General features: G+C 34.7%; 1 protein-coding gene across 1 annotated transcript in view; it reads right to left on the bottom strand.

Annotated features, from left to right (window-relative positions):
- Positions 1–10,096, bottom strand: part of LOC137616483 (cilia- and flagella-associated protein 53-like) — a 16,506-nt gene extending 6,410 nt beyond the window's left edge. The window contains exons 1-3 of the mRNA XM_068346293.1: positions 9,972–10,096; positions 2,083–2,164; positions 1,182–1,297 (exon numbers count right to left, since the gene is read on the bottom strand). Of these exons, the coding sequence (XP_068202394.1) occupies positions 1,182–1,297; positions 2,083–2,164; positions 9,972–10,096 (323 nt within the window). The remainder of the gene's footprint in view (positions 1–1,181; positions 1,298–2,082; positions 2,165–9,971) is intronic.
- Positions 10,097–14,303: the final 4,207 nt, after the last annotated feature.

Here is a 14,303-nt window from a genome sequence, read left to right as displayed (position 1 = left end):
TCCCGCGATTTCAAAATCTTAAAGCAAATCTTTTCCCAGGTCTCTAATTCAGCTTAACTTCTGGTGTGCTTGTTTTAAAACTTGTAAAGGAAAGTGATAGAAGAAACAGTACTCCTCTACTAAATATTTTAATATTTTGAGAAAGGCCGTCACTCAACGGTCAGCTTCGATTGGAATGACCCCTTTTTTTATAAGGGTTGCAGCTTAGCTAGTAATAATAACAATCTCCCCTACATTTAGAGAACATCTGTCTATATATATATATATATATATATATATATATATATATATATATATATATATATATATATATTTTCTCTCTCTCTCTCTCTCTCTCTCTCCTCTCTCTCTCTCTCTCTCTCTCTCTCTCTCTCTCTCTCTCTCTCTCCTCTCTCTCTCTCTCTCTCTCTCTCTCATAAAAGTACGCTTGATCATTTCTTATCTTAATTTGGTGATTTTAACCAAATGCGATATAATATTTATACAATAATAATAACAAATGCAGCCGTTTCTAGTCCACTGCAGGACAGTGCCCTCAGACATGTCATTATTCATGTCTGGGGTTTGGCAAGTTTTCATCACCACACTGGATAGTGCGGATTGGTAATGGTGGGAGACTTTTGTCTGATCCTTCACAGCAAACTAACCTAGTATGGGTGTCCCTGAGAAGTACAGCTTTTGCTGATCATGGGAATACATAATCTATTTCATCACGTTAAGATATTTCTACTCAGAAAGGGATATTATATATATCTCGGGATATTATATATATCTCGTGATATATATATATATATATATATAATATATATATATATATATATATATATATATATATATATATATATATATATATATATATATATATATATATTTAGAGATCCAATTGAAGAATGACTTCTTTCCCTTCGTATGGACTAATAGTCGCTGCAGAGATTCCGGGTGAAAGAAGCCCTACCTCCTGATGTTGTCATAGCCAATCGTGTTGTCTCCCAAGCTAAACGGTCACAACACATCTCCTAGTTTGTATAGTTTGAAATTGCCCAAGGGAATGTATGTTGACCGCTGCTAACTTTGGAGACAACGTGATTGGCCATGACGTCATCAGAGGGGTGGGGCCTTATTTCGCATGGAATCATTGCGTCGACTATAGTAACTGCCCCATTTAACCTCCTTAAACTGACCTGTAATAATGGCACTGTTGTTTACGCCTCTGTTCGTCTGCCCTAAGGACGAACTTCATCCTCTCGTCCTCCTCCCGGGCTTGTAACTCCTCTGCTGCTTTGACCCTTCTCTCGAGCTGGAAAACAATAACAAAAGCAAAGGAGATATTTCAACGATGATTATATTTCTAGGTTTTTAAATGTATACCGTAAATAATTAATTGTTTCAGGTGTTTAGATGACAAGGGATTTTAAAGTGATGTCAAACATGAATTTCATAGACATTATTTTGCAAAAACATGGACTAGAAATTGAACTTTGTTTTTTGTTTAAACTATTATATATCATGTATTTAATTTAAGAAAAAAACAATACATATGAAATCATTGTATCTGCTGACTGATGATAATTTTTTTTTTATTTAGGCACTTATTTCTAGTCAGTGCCAGATAACTGTAATAATTCTAGACTGTCATTATTGTAATGTTATTAACTTACATTGCTTGGCAGATTAAAGTAGACTTAAAATGCTGGTTAGCTTATATCTTAAATTTTAAGTTGATTGATGAAGAAGAAATTGGTTATCTAAGTGAAGATTATAGTTTTATTTTCTTCTAATGTTTTCATTTTGAGTTTAATTGAATTTCACATACACACACTAATAGTAACAAATGGTCATGTCTGTGGTTTGGCCGTTTTTATCACCACGCTGGCCACTGCGAATTAGTGATGGTGGGAAACTTTAGTCTGACCGTTCACAGAAAACAAACCTAGTATGGGTGTCCCTGACTAGTATAGCTTTGCTGATCATGGCGATATGCCAACAATTTCACCACGTTAAGGTATCCCAACTCAGACACACGCACACACAAAATGCTTATTTTTTTTATTGATTATTTATTAAAGTGAAGTTAATCCATACCCGATCTTTCTCCAATTCCCAGTATTTCTCTTGAAGCTCTTGTCGGTAATTTGCTTCCTCGTGATGCAGCAGGGCTTTTAACCTAAAAGCAGGGATAAAAGAGAGAGAGAGAGAGAGAGAGAGAGAGAGGAGAGAGAGAGAGAGAGAGAGAGGGAGAGAGAGAGAGAGAGAGAGAGAAATTATGTAAACATTTATTAAAAATTTATTTCTTATTATAATTTATGAAACATTTAGCAACTATTAGAAAGAAAGAGAAAGAGAAGGGATACAACCATGATATTTTTTTTTCTCTTATTGTAATTTATGAAAAATTTATCAATACCTAGAAAGAATTAAATTTTGAGACTTCGGAAAAATATTACACTGAAATTAGTTGGTGGGCTACAAGGGGTCCACATGCACCCCCCCCAAAAAAAAAAAAAACTACTTAATGGGTATTTTCTGGTAGCCCTGAAATGACCTACACCCCTTAATTCCCTCATTAACCCTCAAAGCACAACTTCCACAATGGTACCTCAATGGCTTTAATATGAACTCAGCCCCAAACTAGACCTTCTTCAAACCAGGTATGATTCAAAATTGCAAGCATTATATTTTTCATTTGTGGGGACCCTATCCTGTCTGATCATATTGCCCGTAACCATTGTGTCCTTACTTGACATGCCAAAGGAATCATGAGATCGATTTTATGCCCTCATGCAATCCCCCAACAAGGAGAATGAAAAGGCTGTTTTAGATGATGTCCACATAGCCTCTTTCATAGAGGCATACTTGGCATTTCATAATGATGTACGCAATGGAGAGCTTGGCAAAACATCAACCCTTTGGATGTCGTATGCAGATCACATCTAGCTAACACTGGACTTACTGCAAGCCGTCAAAACAAATGACTTTGCTGCACACTCACAATCTCTGAGTCTGATGCCAGATCTATTCTTTAGTTTCGGAGGGCAAAACTATGCTTGATATCTGACATATTTTTCAATGTTTGTGATCAACATTGAGACCACTCATCCTGGTGCTAATGAGCTATTAAGGAGAGGGGCCTTTAGTGTGGCAAGGTCCTTCATACCAGGCAATCGCAGTGCAGTGGACAAAACGATAGAAGAAACAATCATGAAACATTCCAAGTCTAAAGGTGGGTTTGGATCCTCAGCTGGTGCAAGGCTTACTGCCTTGAACACCAATTATGGTGCAAGTCAGCGGTGGGTGCGATCCTCCAGTCAGCAAGCAAAGTTCCTACAGGCTACATTCAAACTGGCAGATATGGGAGATGACCAATACACAGGCAATCGGCACCGAGATGTCCGTAGTGCAGAAAAACTCAGAAGTGAGAGACAAGTCTCAAGGACAGTTGAAGTCATCTGCAACTTCAACAATCCATTCACCATGGCAAACAAGGACAAAGTATATTGCATATCTTCAGGAGCCCCGGCATCAGTAGCAGTGGAACATGATATTCTCAGGGCAGAATCAGTAGGCAGACTGCCTAAGGAGGATTTCATTGCAAACAGGCTGACAGTTGGGGAAAACTTCTTTGAACCAATCAAGCGCTTAAATCTGAAAATTATGTCAGATATGAGTAAGTCGGTGAAAGTCAAAACATCTGCAAATAAGACAATTGTGTATAATCAGCAAGGGAATGTGGCCTTTCAGCTTCTAGTCCGGTCACAACAATTGCCTGATAAATTGGACCTAAAAAGACTCCTGACCTACCCTCTTGTTCCTGTGCCTTAGAGCATTGGGCTTCCCGATGATTTCCTAGCCAAGACCGACACTTCTAAAGGCCTCCACCATATTGTCAAGGATATGGATGAGGGTGTCCTACCCAAAAATCCAGAAAAGTGCCTAGTCATTGAGGATGGAAATGCCATATTTTATTATTATTATTATTATTATTATTAAATGCTAAGCTACAACCCTAGTTGGAAAAGCAGGATGCTATAAGCCCAGGGGCCCCAACAGGGAAAATAGCCCAGTGAGGAAAGGAAATAAGGAAAAATAAAATATTTTAGGAATAGTAACACTAACAAAATAAATATTTCCTATTTAAACTATAAAAACTTTAACAGAACAAGAGGAAGAGAAACTAGATAGAAAAGTGTGCCCGAGTGTACCCTCAAGCAAGAGGAAATCCCAAAAAACTGAATGAATCTCAGAGATGATCTTGAAAATGGCACTAAATAAGTCTCCTGTAGTATTTAGCACCGACAAGTATAAAGACTACAGTGAAAGGTGTTGAGCGGACACGGACAGGTTGTGGTGATAAGCTCATTGTTGGTGGAGGAAATACCAAACGTACAAAGGACTGGAAGAACTTCTTAACAAATGGCGAAAACAATGAGCAGCTGGTATAGGTCTTGTTATCTACATGGAATGGCAAATCTTTCTCAAAGACTCTTGAGGGCCATGAAGTAACACTGATGTGTGAGGGTCATGCCTATCACCTTCTGTTCGATAGGGACTCCACAGTGTGTGAAGAAATAGTCTCCCTGCTGTCGACTCAAGAAGAAACAGACTCTAGGGTGATATTGTACTGTTTTTATGCCCTGGTCAAGGGGTTTGAGTTTGTCAGAGTGAGAAGTCCAGATTCAGATATATTCTTCATTCTACTATTTTATGCCCATCAGCCGAGTGGACTGGAAATCCTCTTTGAGACAGTAAAGGGAAACAAAAGACAATGTATCGACATCAGTAAAGCAGCGGATTCTTTGACAGCACCTCTTTGCAATGCCCTTCTTGGCCTTCATGCATTCACTGGGTGTGATAGCACCAGTGCTTTCAAAGGAAAGGAAAGGTGGAGAGAGTGAAACTTCTTGAAAAAAATGAACACTTTAGGCAGTCGTTCATGGGGTTAGTAGAATCATGGCAAGTCGATGAAGACATTCTGAGTTTCCGTTGAGGAATTTACTTGTGCTCTCTATGGGAAACCGAGGATTAAGAAGGTGAACGAACTCAGATTCTTTCTCTTAGAGTCAAAGTGTGGTGGGAATGATGGAATACTTGATATGACAAAAAGTTTCGACCTTGCACCGATACTTTGAAAGAACATCTGAATAGAGTCAATTACCAGGTTGGCATTTGGGAAAGGGCTCATATTGCTAAACCTGATATCCCAAGTCCAGTTATTGGGCATGGTTAGGACCCATGGTGAAAATGGTAAACTGAAACCAAAATAGACAAGTGATGATATCATGCCAGTTTATCTTGCTGATGTTCTTGAAGGACTTGAGAGTCAATCTGATGTTGAAAGCGAAGACGACGATGACTTTGACAATTTGGAGGAAATTTCAAATGACACAGACAATAGTGAAGATGATTCTGATGGTGATGATGATCTTTAAGCTACAGACAACTTGAACAAGATGGTATCTGGTGAACATCAATTTAGTTCACAACCGACGCAATGGTTACGGGCAATATGATCAGACAGGATAGGGTCGCCACAAATGAGAAATATAATGCTTGCAATTTTGAATCATACCTGGTTTGAAGAAGGTCTAGTTTGGGGCCGAGTTCATGATAAAGCCATTGTGGTACCATTGTGGAAGTTGTAAGAAACCTTCATGGGTGTGCTTTGAGGGTTAATGCGGGAATTAAGGAGTGTAGGTCATTTCAGAAGTTGAGATACAGGAACTTTAAATCCATTATCACTGTGACCTTTGACCCCTAGTGATGTCACTGATTACATAACTAAGAGGTCAGGACCATTTTAAGGTCTAGAGCAATCATAAACTTACAAGAATATATCAAGTTTATCAAAATCGGACCATCCATAGCATAGTTATAGCACTTTATTTAAAAGTTCCTCTACCCCAGAATCCATATTTGACATTTTGTCCGTAAGAGGTTAAAAGCGGTTTCTGGGGGTGAAAGAGGAATGACAATATTTTCGTTTAACATCATATTGGATGTGAAATACCTGAAAATCAAGTCTCACAACATTTCTGTGATGTTTAGCATCAATTCAGTCTTGGTAAATGCATTTTTTCATAATCGGTAAGATTTGACCTTTTGACCTCTAGTGACGTCACTGATTACATAACTGATCATTCACAATATCATAGTATGGTAGAACAATCACAAACCTACAAAAATATATCAAGTTTATTTAAATTGGTCAATCCAAACTAAAATTATGGAGCTTGAAAGTTCCCTATCTCGAAAGCTCAGATTTGGCGCGTCGTTCGGAAGGAGTTGAACAACGGTGTTTGGGACATCGTGGGAATGAGAATATTTCTTGTTAACATCCTGTATTTTATTGCCAGGACCCAGGGCTACCAGAAAATACCCATTAAGTATTTTTTTTTTGGAAGGGGGGGGGGGGGGGTTTGTAGCATGTGGACCCCTTATAGCCCACCGACTAAATAGACTGTCATTATATGACAATTTGTATGATCTATAAACTTCAAGTAAACGCTGTAGAGAGGGTTGGCTGCAAGGGCTGTTAACCTTCCTGCTCAAACACCTGATCGTGAAGCCTATGGCGTTCTTCTATAGACGATAATTTTAGTTCTGTTTGTTACCCATTGTCTTATAATCTCTTCCAAGTGATGTTTTCCCCATTAGTTGCCGTACTTGTAATTTAGTCTAAATGTAAATCATTGCCCAATTCACGAGCAGTGTAAGTAAAATCGCTTACTTTAATTAGAAAATACATCACAATATGATAATCGCTCCAGATTTAATTGAGTAAAGTTTGATTATAATAAGTTAAATAGGGGTTCATGTTTAAATGAAAAAGTCCTTTAGTTCGTCGTCATTAGTTCTTTTGTTGCAACAAAAGCTCTGATTTAGAAAATTCTCACGTGGGTGTAATTTCACATGGTTGAGGAAAAGGCATTTTTCTCAGATTTTTTTTTATTTCTGAAGAAATGAATTCTAAACCTCCAAGGGAATCCAAATAGTATAACTTTTCAAATCTGAATACCAGATAAATGAACTTTACATCCTTTAAACTTACTTGGTGTTTATTGACGGATGGATGGCCACCTGGATCCTGAACGTTAATGATAATAACAGTGGAACGAGGAAGTTAGGATTAAAAAAAAAAAAAAGCCTTTTTATTCATGGGTACACATGAGACAGTTAGCCACGTGACTTCCATCTTGGTTTCGCGGTAGGATGCAAGTCAATGGCTAACAAGGTTTTTTTTTTTTTTTTTTTTTTTTTTTTTTTTTTTTTTTTATTACTGGAATGAGCATAATGTAGTTTTCAGGCGTTAAGAAATATAATAGTTTGTTGTTTTGATAAATAAATGCTTTGGTATTCTGGGAATGAGTATACTGTAAGACGACTGCAAAACTGAAATGAACACAGTTCCTTTCTTAGTTGTACCCAGCTCCGGTTGTTTGCTTGCTCAATCTTCTGTTTTTATTGCATTCATGTGTGGTACAGAAAGAAGCACTATTTTACCCGTGTATGTATCCTGTTCGTAAAAGCATAATTAGCCGTTCCAGGTCCATTTGTATTTATAGTGATATAAGAAATTGGGCAGTTTGCAAGATTTCCAGAGTTTTGAGTGACTGGCTATAATAGCATTTTTTAAAAAAAGTTTTTCACACCTTTGATGAGGTTTTGATGTGCCAGCTGTGGTAAATATTTTGACTAAAGTATCATTAGTCAAAATAAGAAATAGTTTGATACAGACTTTTCTTGTCCCATCTTAGAAGGAAAATTCTCGTAACTCCTGTCTATGGACTGGTCATTTCCCGGCCCTCTTAAATATTAGATTGTGCAAATTAGTAAAAAAAAAAAAAAGTTACAAAGTTCTTGAAAACCGACAAGACCGAAGAAAACCATAAAACATATATGCCCTGTTTAAGAGAAATATACCATCTGCACGCAGAGAACAGTGTATACTCTTTAGTAAATAATATGTGCAAGTTAGTTTGTTTGTACAGTCAAAGTCATGAATAAATTTTTTAGTAGATAAAGAACTAGCATTGTTGTCTCCCATTCTAAGGCGAAAAGCTACCTTCTTGCCCAAAGGTTTTTGTACAGATTAAGATTTTAGGAGGATTTGTCGTTAGAAAAACAAATAAATCTCTCAGATTGACAATGTCATATTTGTGGTGGATAGAGAGAATGGAATTACCTATAACATTGAAGTTGAAAGAAAACCTCAGAAAGAATTTCAGTTATTCTGATTTTTTTTTTGTTAGAAAAAATTTAATAAAGTAGTATATTTATGTAAATGCTTTATTTCAAGAAATTTTCAAGGTTCATAAGATTGTCGTCTAGCTATATTGGTTAACCCCGTAGAGAGGTATGGCCAGCATTGAACTTCTGCACTGATGCTATTACTGTAAGGCCTTTGCAGTAACCCATCGGCCACTAGCTGCATCCCCTTTATAGCCCTCTACTTTATCCCCAAGTTAAGAGGGTCCAAATTCTGTAAATTTAATCAATTTAGATCAAAGCTTTGTATGAAGTTCGTTCCAGAAATTATAATTGCATGTGACCCAGTCTGACAATATGTGTCATGGCTACACTCTTCTGTCATTGAGCATCAACAGTAAAAGGGTTTGCGTCATTTATAATTTCTTAGGCAGGCAAACCTCGCTAGTGTAAGGTCACCTTAAGTATGCTTGTTAATGCAGATTGCAGTTTTCATTGTATGCCATTTCCGGCTCCTTGTTTATGGTATTGTTATATTTTTTGAAAATGCGTTCGTTAAAGCTAGTGACTTTAAAATTTAGAACCGTTCCAGATGTTCTTCCATAAAATTACACTGACTAAAAAATAAGACACAATAAAAAATGGTGAACGAGGACATTTGTCGAGTTTTTTGTGTTCATTGGAGACTAAACATCAGGTGTATTATTACTCCCAAGTTCAAAGAAAACCCTTTCTTCTGACAGATATTGAAGTCTCGTAAAGAAGTGATTGTGTAAAATGCCTGCTGGCGGAACTTCATTATCTAAAGTTAATTATTATTATTATTATTATTATTATTAATAGCTAAGCTACAATAATGGTTGGAAAAGCCGGATGGTACACGCCCAATGGTTCCAAGAGGGAAAGTAGCCTAGTGAGGAAAAGAAATAAGGAAATAGCTATTACACTAGATACATAAGTATTGAATAAAAAATAAAGAATATATTCAGATCAGTAACATCGTTGAAATAGATCTGTTATTCATAAATTGCAGAACGAGACTTGAATTAATAAAAATCTACATATCATAGACTGTACAGAATCTAACCAATGTCAGTAACATTTCCTCAGAGACGTATTTACATCTTTTATACTTCTTAAAATGACACAGAATAGTTTTATAAAAGGCAACTCCTTGTTATGTGTATGGCAGGTGTAGGACTATTTCTAAAAGGAAATCAAAGTCTTATAACCTAAATAAATTAAGAATAGTTGAAACTCTCAAGAAAAGAACGATTGTTTAACAATGCATCTCTAAATAGCTAAACAGATTTAAATATCATACGCGAGAAGAGGTGTTTGTAATGTCATGCCACTCTAACATATCACTTGCGCGTCATCATGTGGAGTGGCTTTTCTCTTGCTTTTAATAGTTCTCGACTTAATGATGCTGTTTTTAGAAGTATATAGGCAGAATTTATTTTTTACCGTAATTGGTATGTTATATATTACAAATATTCCTGTTTCCTAACATGATTTTAAGCTTTCAACATTGCAGAAATTAATACACTGTTTACTCCTTACTTTTGTATAAGATTAAAGCATCACTCTTTAATGAATTTTCAGGCTTTTCTAAATTCCAACCTTCTTTTTTTCAGGTTGTCAGTATATATTGCTAAAACAGACTAGATTTGAGAGTAACGGACAGACAGAGAACAAGGTAAAGTGATAATAATTGAATTTATTTGGGTGGCTGTTTGTAATTTTTTAACACTTTTGCTCATTTTTACCTGGATCGCCTTCTCAGTAGTTCTCTCATGCGTTCCTCTTCTTTGGCTGTCACTGCTTCTAGAAGTCTTTGAGCTCTCGTTCGCCTCGCCCCAACGGCTAACCAGTCTGTTTGTCCATCCGCCATTTGGTCTGGGGTCTATAAAGAAGGAAAAAGTTTGCGAAAGTAATTTTAGCTGAAAATTTTGGAACTTTGGTGGTCATCTAAATTATAGACATGTCGCTTTATGAACATTATAGTAGAAATCACATTCATAGATTGGCAATCGCGTGTTAAGAAAATTAAGGGGTATAAGCGGAAGGCACTCAAATCCAGAATTTGGGTTAATGTGCCGAAATCTCGTATCCTATGTGATGCATTTTGGATGAATTGTAAGGGGATGCCTTTAATTGGTGGGATTTTGACAGATTTTCGAAATGTTTTTTCTTTACTTAATCGGATACCAACACTGGATGTACTGTATATATATATATATATATATATATATATATATATATATATATATATATATATATTCTGCCTTCTGTAGAGGTATCAAGAAACTAGTCAGGGCTTAATCTTAAATTTTCTATGTAATTTTTCCTGTTTTTCTTTTGCATGTGAACATTACGTTTTCCTGTGATTTTTACGCATATATATGTGCATATACACACACACACACATTATATATATATATATATATATATATATATATATATATATATATATATATATATATTTACAAATACATTATATGCAAGGCAGCCGGTGGGGACTACGGTCCACCCTCAAAGCCAAAGCAAAGTCCTTCAAAAGAAGGCAACCGTGTTACCCCATACGAAAAAAAGAAGCTCATATATATATATATATATATATATATATATATATATATATATATATATATATATATATACATAGTATATGTACTGTATATTTTTGTGTGCGTGTTCGTATGCGGTAATGTTTAACCAGTTAATTAGGAAAAATACCCCCTAATCACGAAAGATACAATTGTGCCTTTGATGTCAATTTTTTTTTTTTTAATTTTTAGAAGGCCTTTATCTCTAGCCTCTTGAGGGAATTAAGATTTTGAGAAAATAGAAACTTAAATTTACATAGCAATGAAATTAGGCCTTGGTTTTTTTAGGACATTAGTTAGTCACTGAACAGAGACCTCCGAGGATGCAAGACGTATATTAGATATGTCATTTTTAATATAAATGCATATGATTTCAAAACAAAATGTTATGTCGCTAAGTATTATGTTATATATTTGTACAGTAGTACCTCGGTATACGGTTTAATTTGTTGCAGTAGCAAGCTAATAAACCAAAATGCTTGTAAACCAAAATAATTTTTCCCTTAAGAAATATAGGGAATTCATACGGTGCGTTCCATACGTTCATAAATACACATATACACACAAATTTTAGAACGTTTGTAATGTTATGTGAAAATCAAATTATAACCACTGATATTATATGAAGTGCAGATTATAACCACTAACATCAGAAATAGCTGAAAATTTATAATTCACAATAAAAATATAAAAAAGGATTGACAAATTAACCAGTACTTTACCTTCGAATGAAAGTCTTGGCTGGTTTACAGGAGACGAAAGGGGAGGGGTAGGAGGGAAAATCTCCCTCCATGAGAACTTGGGTAAATTATTGGGAGATCTCTCTTTTGAAGAGCATTCACCATCACTAATTGAATCGCTTAATTTACCTTTTGGGTCATCTTTGTTTTTACACATGTTCAGTTTTGACAGGCAGCCTATCTTTAGATGACAGATTTTACCTTTTTTTTAAATGGTATGAAAATGGGGTTAAAAATCCCATGATCATTGCATTAACACTGCATTAGTGGTGTATAGGCACTACTTGATTGATTTCTAGCGCATGTGGAGGGAAATTTTTTAGCTCAGACAAATATAATGATTGTATCCCAAATTGAAATTGCATGCTCGTATACTAAAATGCACATATTCTTAGTTACTCGTAAACTGAGGCATTACAGTGTATGTATGTATGTATGTATGTATGTAATGTATATACATATATATATATATGTGTGTGTATATATATATATATATATATATATATATATATATATATATATATTATACAGTATATATATATACACAGATGTATGCACACATATCTATATATATATATATATATATATATATATATATATATATATATATATATATATATACACATATATATATATACTTATATATATATGTATATATATATATTTATATTTATATATGTATATATAATATATATATATATATATGTATATATATATACACTTACACACATACATACACATACATGCACGTAAAAATCACAGGGAAACGTGATGCTCAGATGCAAAAGAACCACAGGGAAAATGAAATTAGGAAATATATAAAGTCCTGGCTAGTTTCGCGATACTTCTTATATATGTGTGAGTGTGTGTAAATATACATATCGACATATATTATTTATACATAATGGTTTTTTTTTTTAACTTTTGTTTTTAAAAATCTTGAATTGTTCAAGAATATTGTATACATTATTAACGTTTTGATTTTAATGCGAGCTGATTTAGATGCTCAATATTATCATTAAAAGACTTTTTTTTCGAATTCTCGATATTATTTAAAAAAACATCCTCCCACATCAACATTGAGATATGCTTAAAACGTTTCCGATAATGTTTTCATGTATTCTTGTAGCACATAATATTATAAGTTAATGAAAGCGTTTATTAGATTCACAATTATTAATCTCTTTAAAATTGAAATAAGTTTTTAGTGTCAAAATAAGGTCATGTTTCAAAATTCCTTTTTTTAAAAGTTTCACTATAGCATAGTTTGATAATGGTTTCAGCAGCGCTTATTCGATCCGAATCGCCTATAAGTTTGGCTTTATTATAAAGAGGAAAACGTTATGCACATGAATAATTAATCATTTTTTTCCGATGTGAGCATTTTGACTTTAGCCCATCAAGATTAGTCCTTTAATCTGTAACAACAACATTAAATAGTTAGCTTTTATCGAGCTTTAGATGACGTCATAGCCCTAGTAGGCCTATTGTTTTTTAATAAGCTCAGGGTGATTAGGCTAATCTACTCTATATAATAAAGACCAAGGGCCTCTCTCTCTCTCTCTCTCTCTCTCTCTCTCTCTCTCTCTCTCTCTCTCTCTCTCTCTCTCTCTCTCTCTCTATATATATATATATATATATATATGTATATATATATATATTTATATATATATATATATATATATATATATATATATATATATATATATTTCTTTCTTTCTTTCCAGTCACGCTCAGCGTCATTGCCAGACGTATAAGCTACACGGCCGTTCCCCTTACCTCGGATAGGGGGAGAGATAGAGAGTAGTCATACCCTGGTGTGAAGGGTTTAGCTAGGAAATGGGGAAGGAGGTGGGAAGGGTTGAATCTGTATGCGCGCGTGTGATTGGGTATGAAAGTCTACAGTATATAAACATTTAGCCGTCATTTTTTGACGAATTGCGTACAGTATTCGTATGTAAACTGCTTGTTTAAAAGTAGAAATATGGAAATGTTCTGGGATAATATGTATATTAATGAAAACAAAAATATTAATAATAATGATAATGATGATGGTGGTAATAATGTTCAGCTTTAAAACTAAATATTTGCTGAAACTATTCAAGAACAGTGAATGAAATATAAAACAATTAAGATCACAATTGATAACAGTGATACGAAATACTAATATTTAGTCTCACCTTTGACGTTACTCCATTAGTGTACAAAGCCCGAAGATCTCCAAGATTCCACAACTGACGGAAATTACTAAGGAAGTAACTTCAGAACTGTAATTTTTTCTTCGGTTCTAGGTTCTCAATATCCCCGCGTTTCTTTTTATATATTACTTGGAACGAAAGAAATGGCCAAAATGGTAATTTGTTAAAGTATTTGTCCTATAAGTGATTTTTGATGCGCAGGCTATTGATTGCAATCTGTATTTTTAGTGATATATCTGATTTTAAATGCCAAAAAAGGGTAATTTGTTCAAGTATTTGACCTAGTAATTATTATTGATGCGAAAGCTATTGATTTGCAGCTTAATTTTTATGGATATATGGGATTATATACTCATTACAGAATCATATTGTTTATAAAAGCGGGGAAACAATTATTTTCACGTATGGCCTTTACCAGGGAAAACACAAACTGTGCATCATAGATCACTATGGCAACGGGTTAGCACGCCATCTATGTGGTTGTTATGGTAACTAAACCAGTTTTCTCTGGTTTTAAACTTTGTTTGAAGAAGGCTGCTATTTTCTTGCATTGTGTT

This window comes from Palaemon carinicauda, chromosome 22 (genome assembly GCF_036898095.1).
Source record: "Palaemon carinicauda isolate YSFRI2023 chromosome 22, ASM3689809v2, whole genome shotgun sequence".
Taxonomy (NCBI): domain Eukaryota; kingdom Metazoa; phylum Arthropoda; class Malacostraca; order Decapoda; family Palaemonidae; genus Palaemon; species Palaemon carinicauda.
The sequence above is the reverse complement of the archived record's forward strand: the minus strand, read 5'-3'. Positions and strand labels throughout refer to the sequence as shown.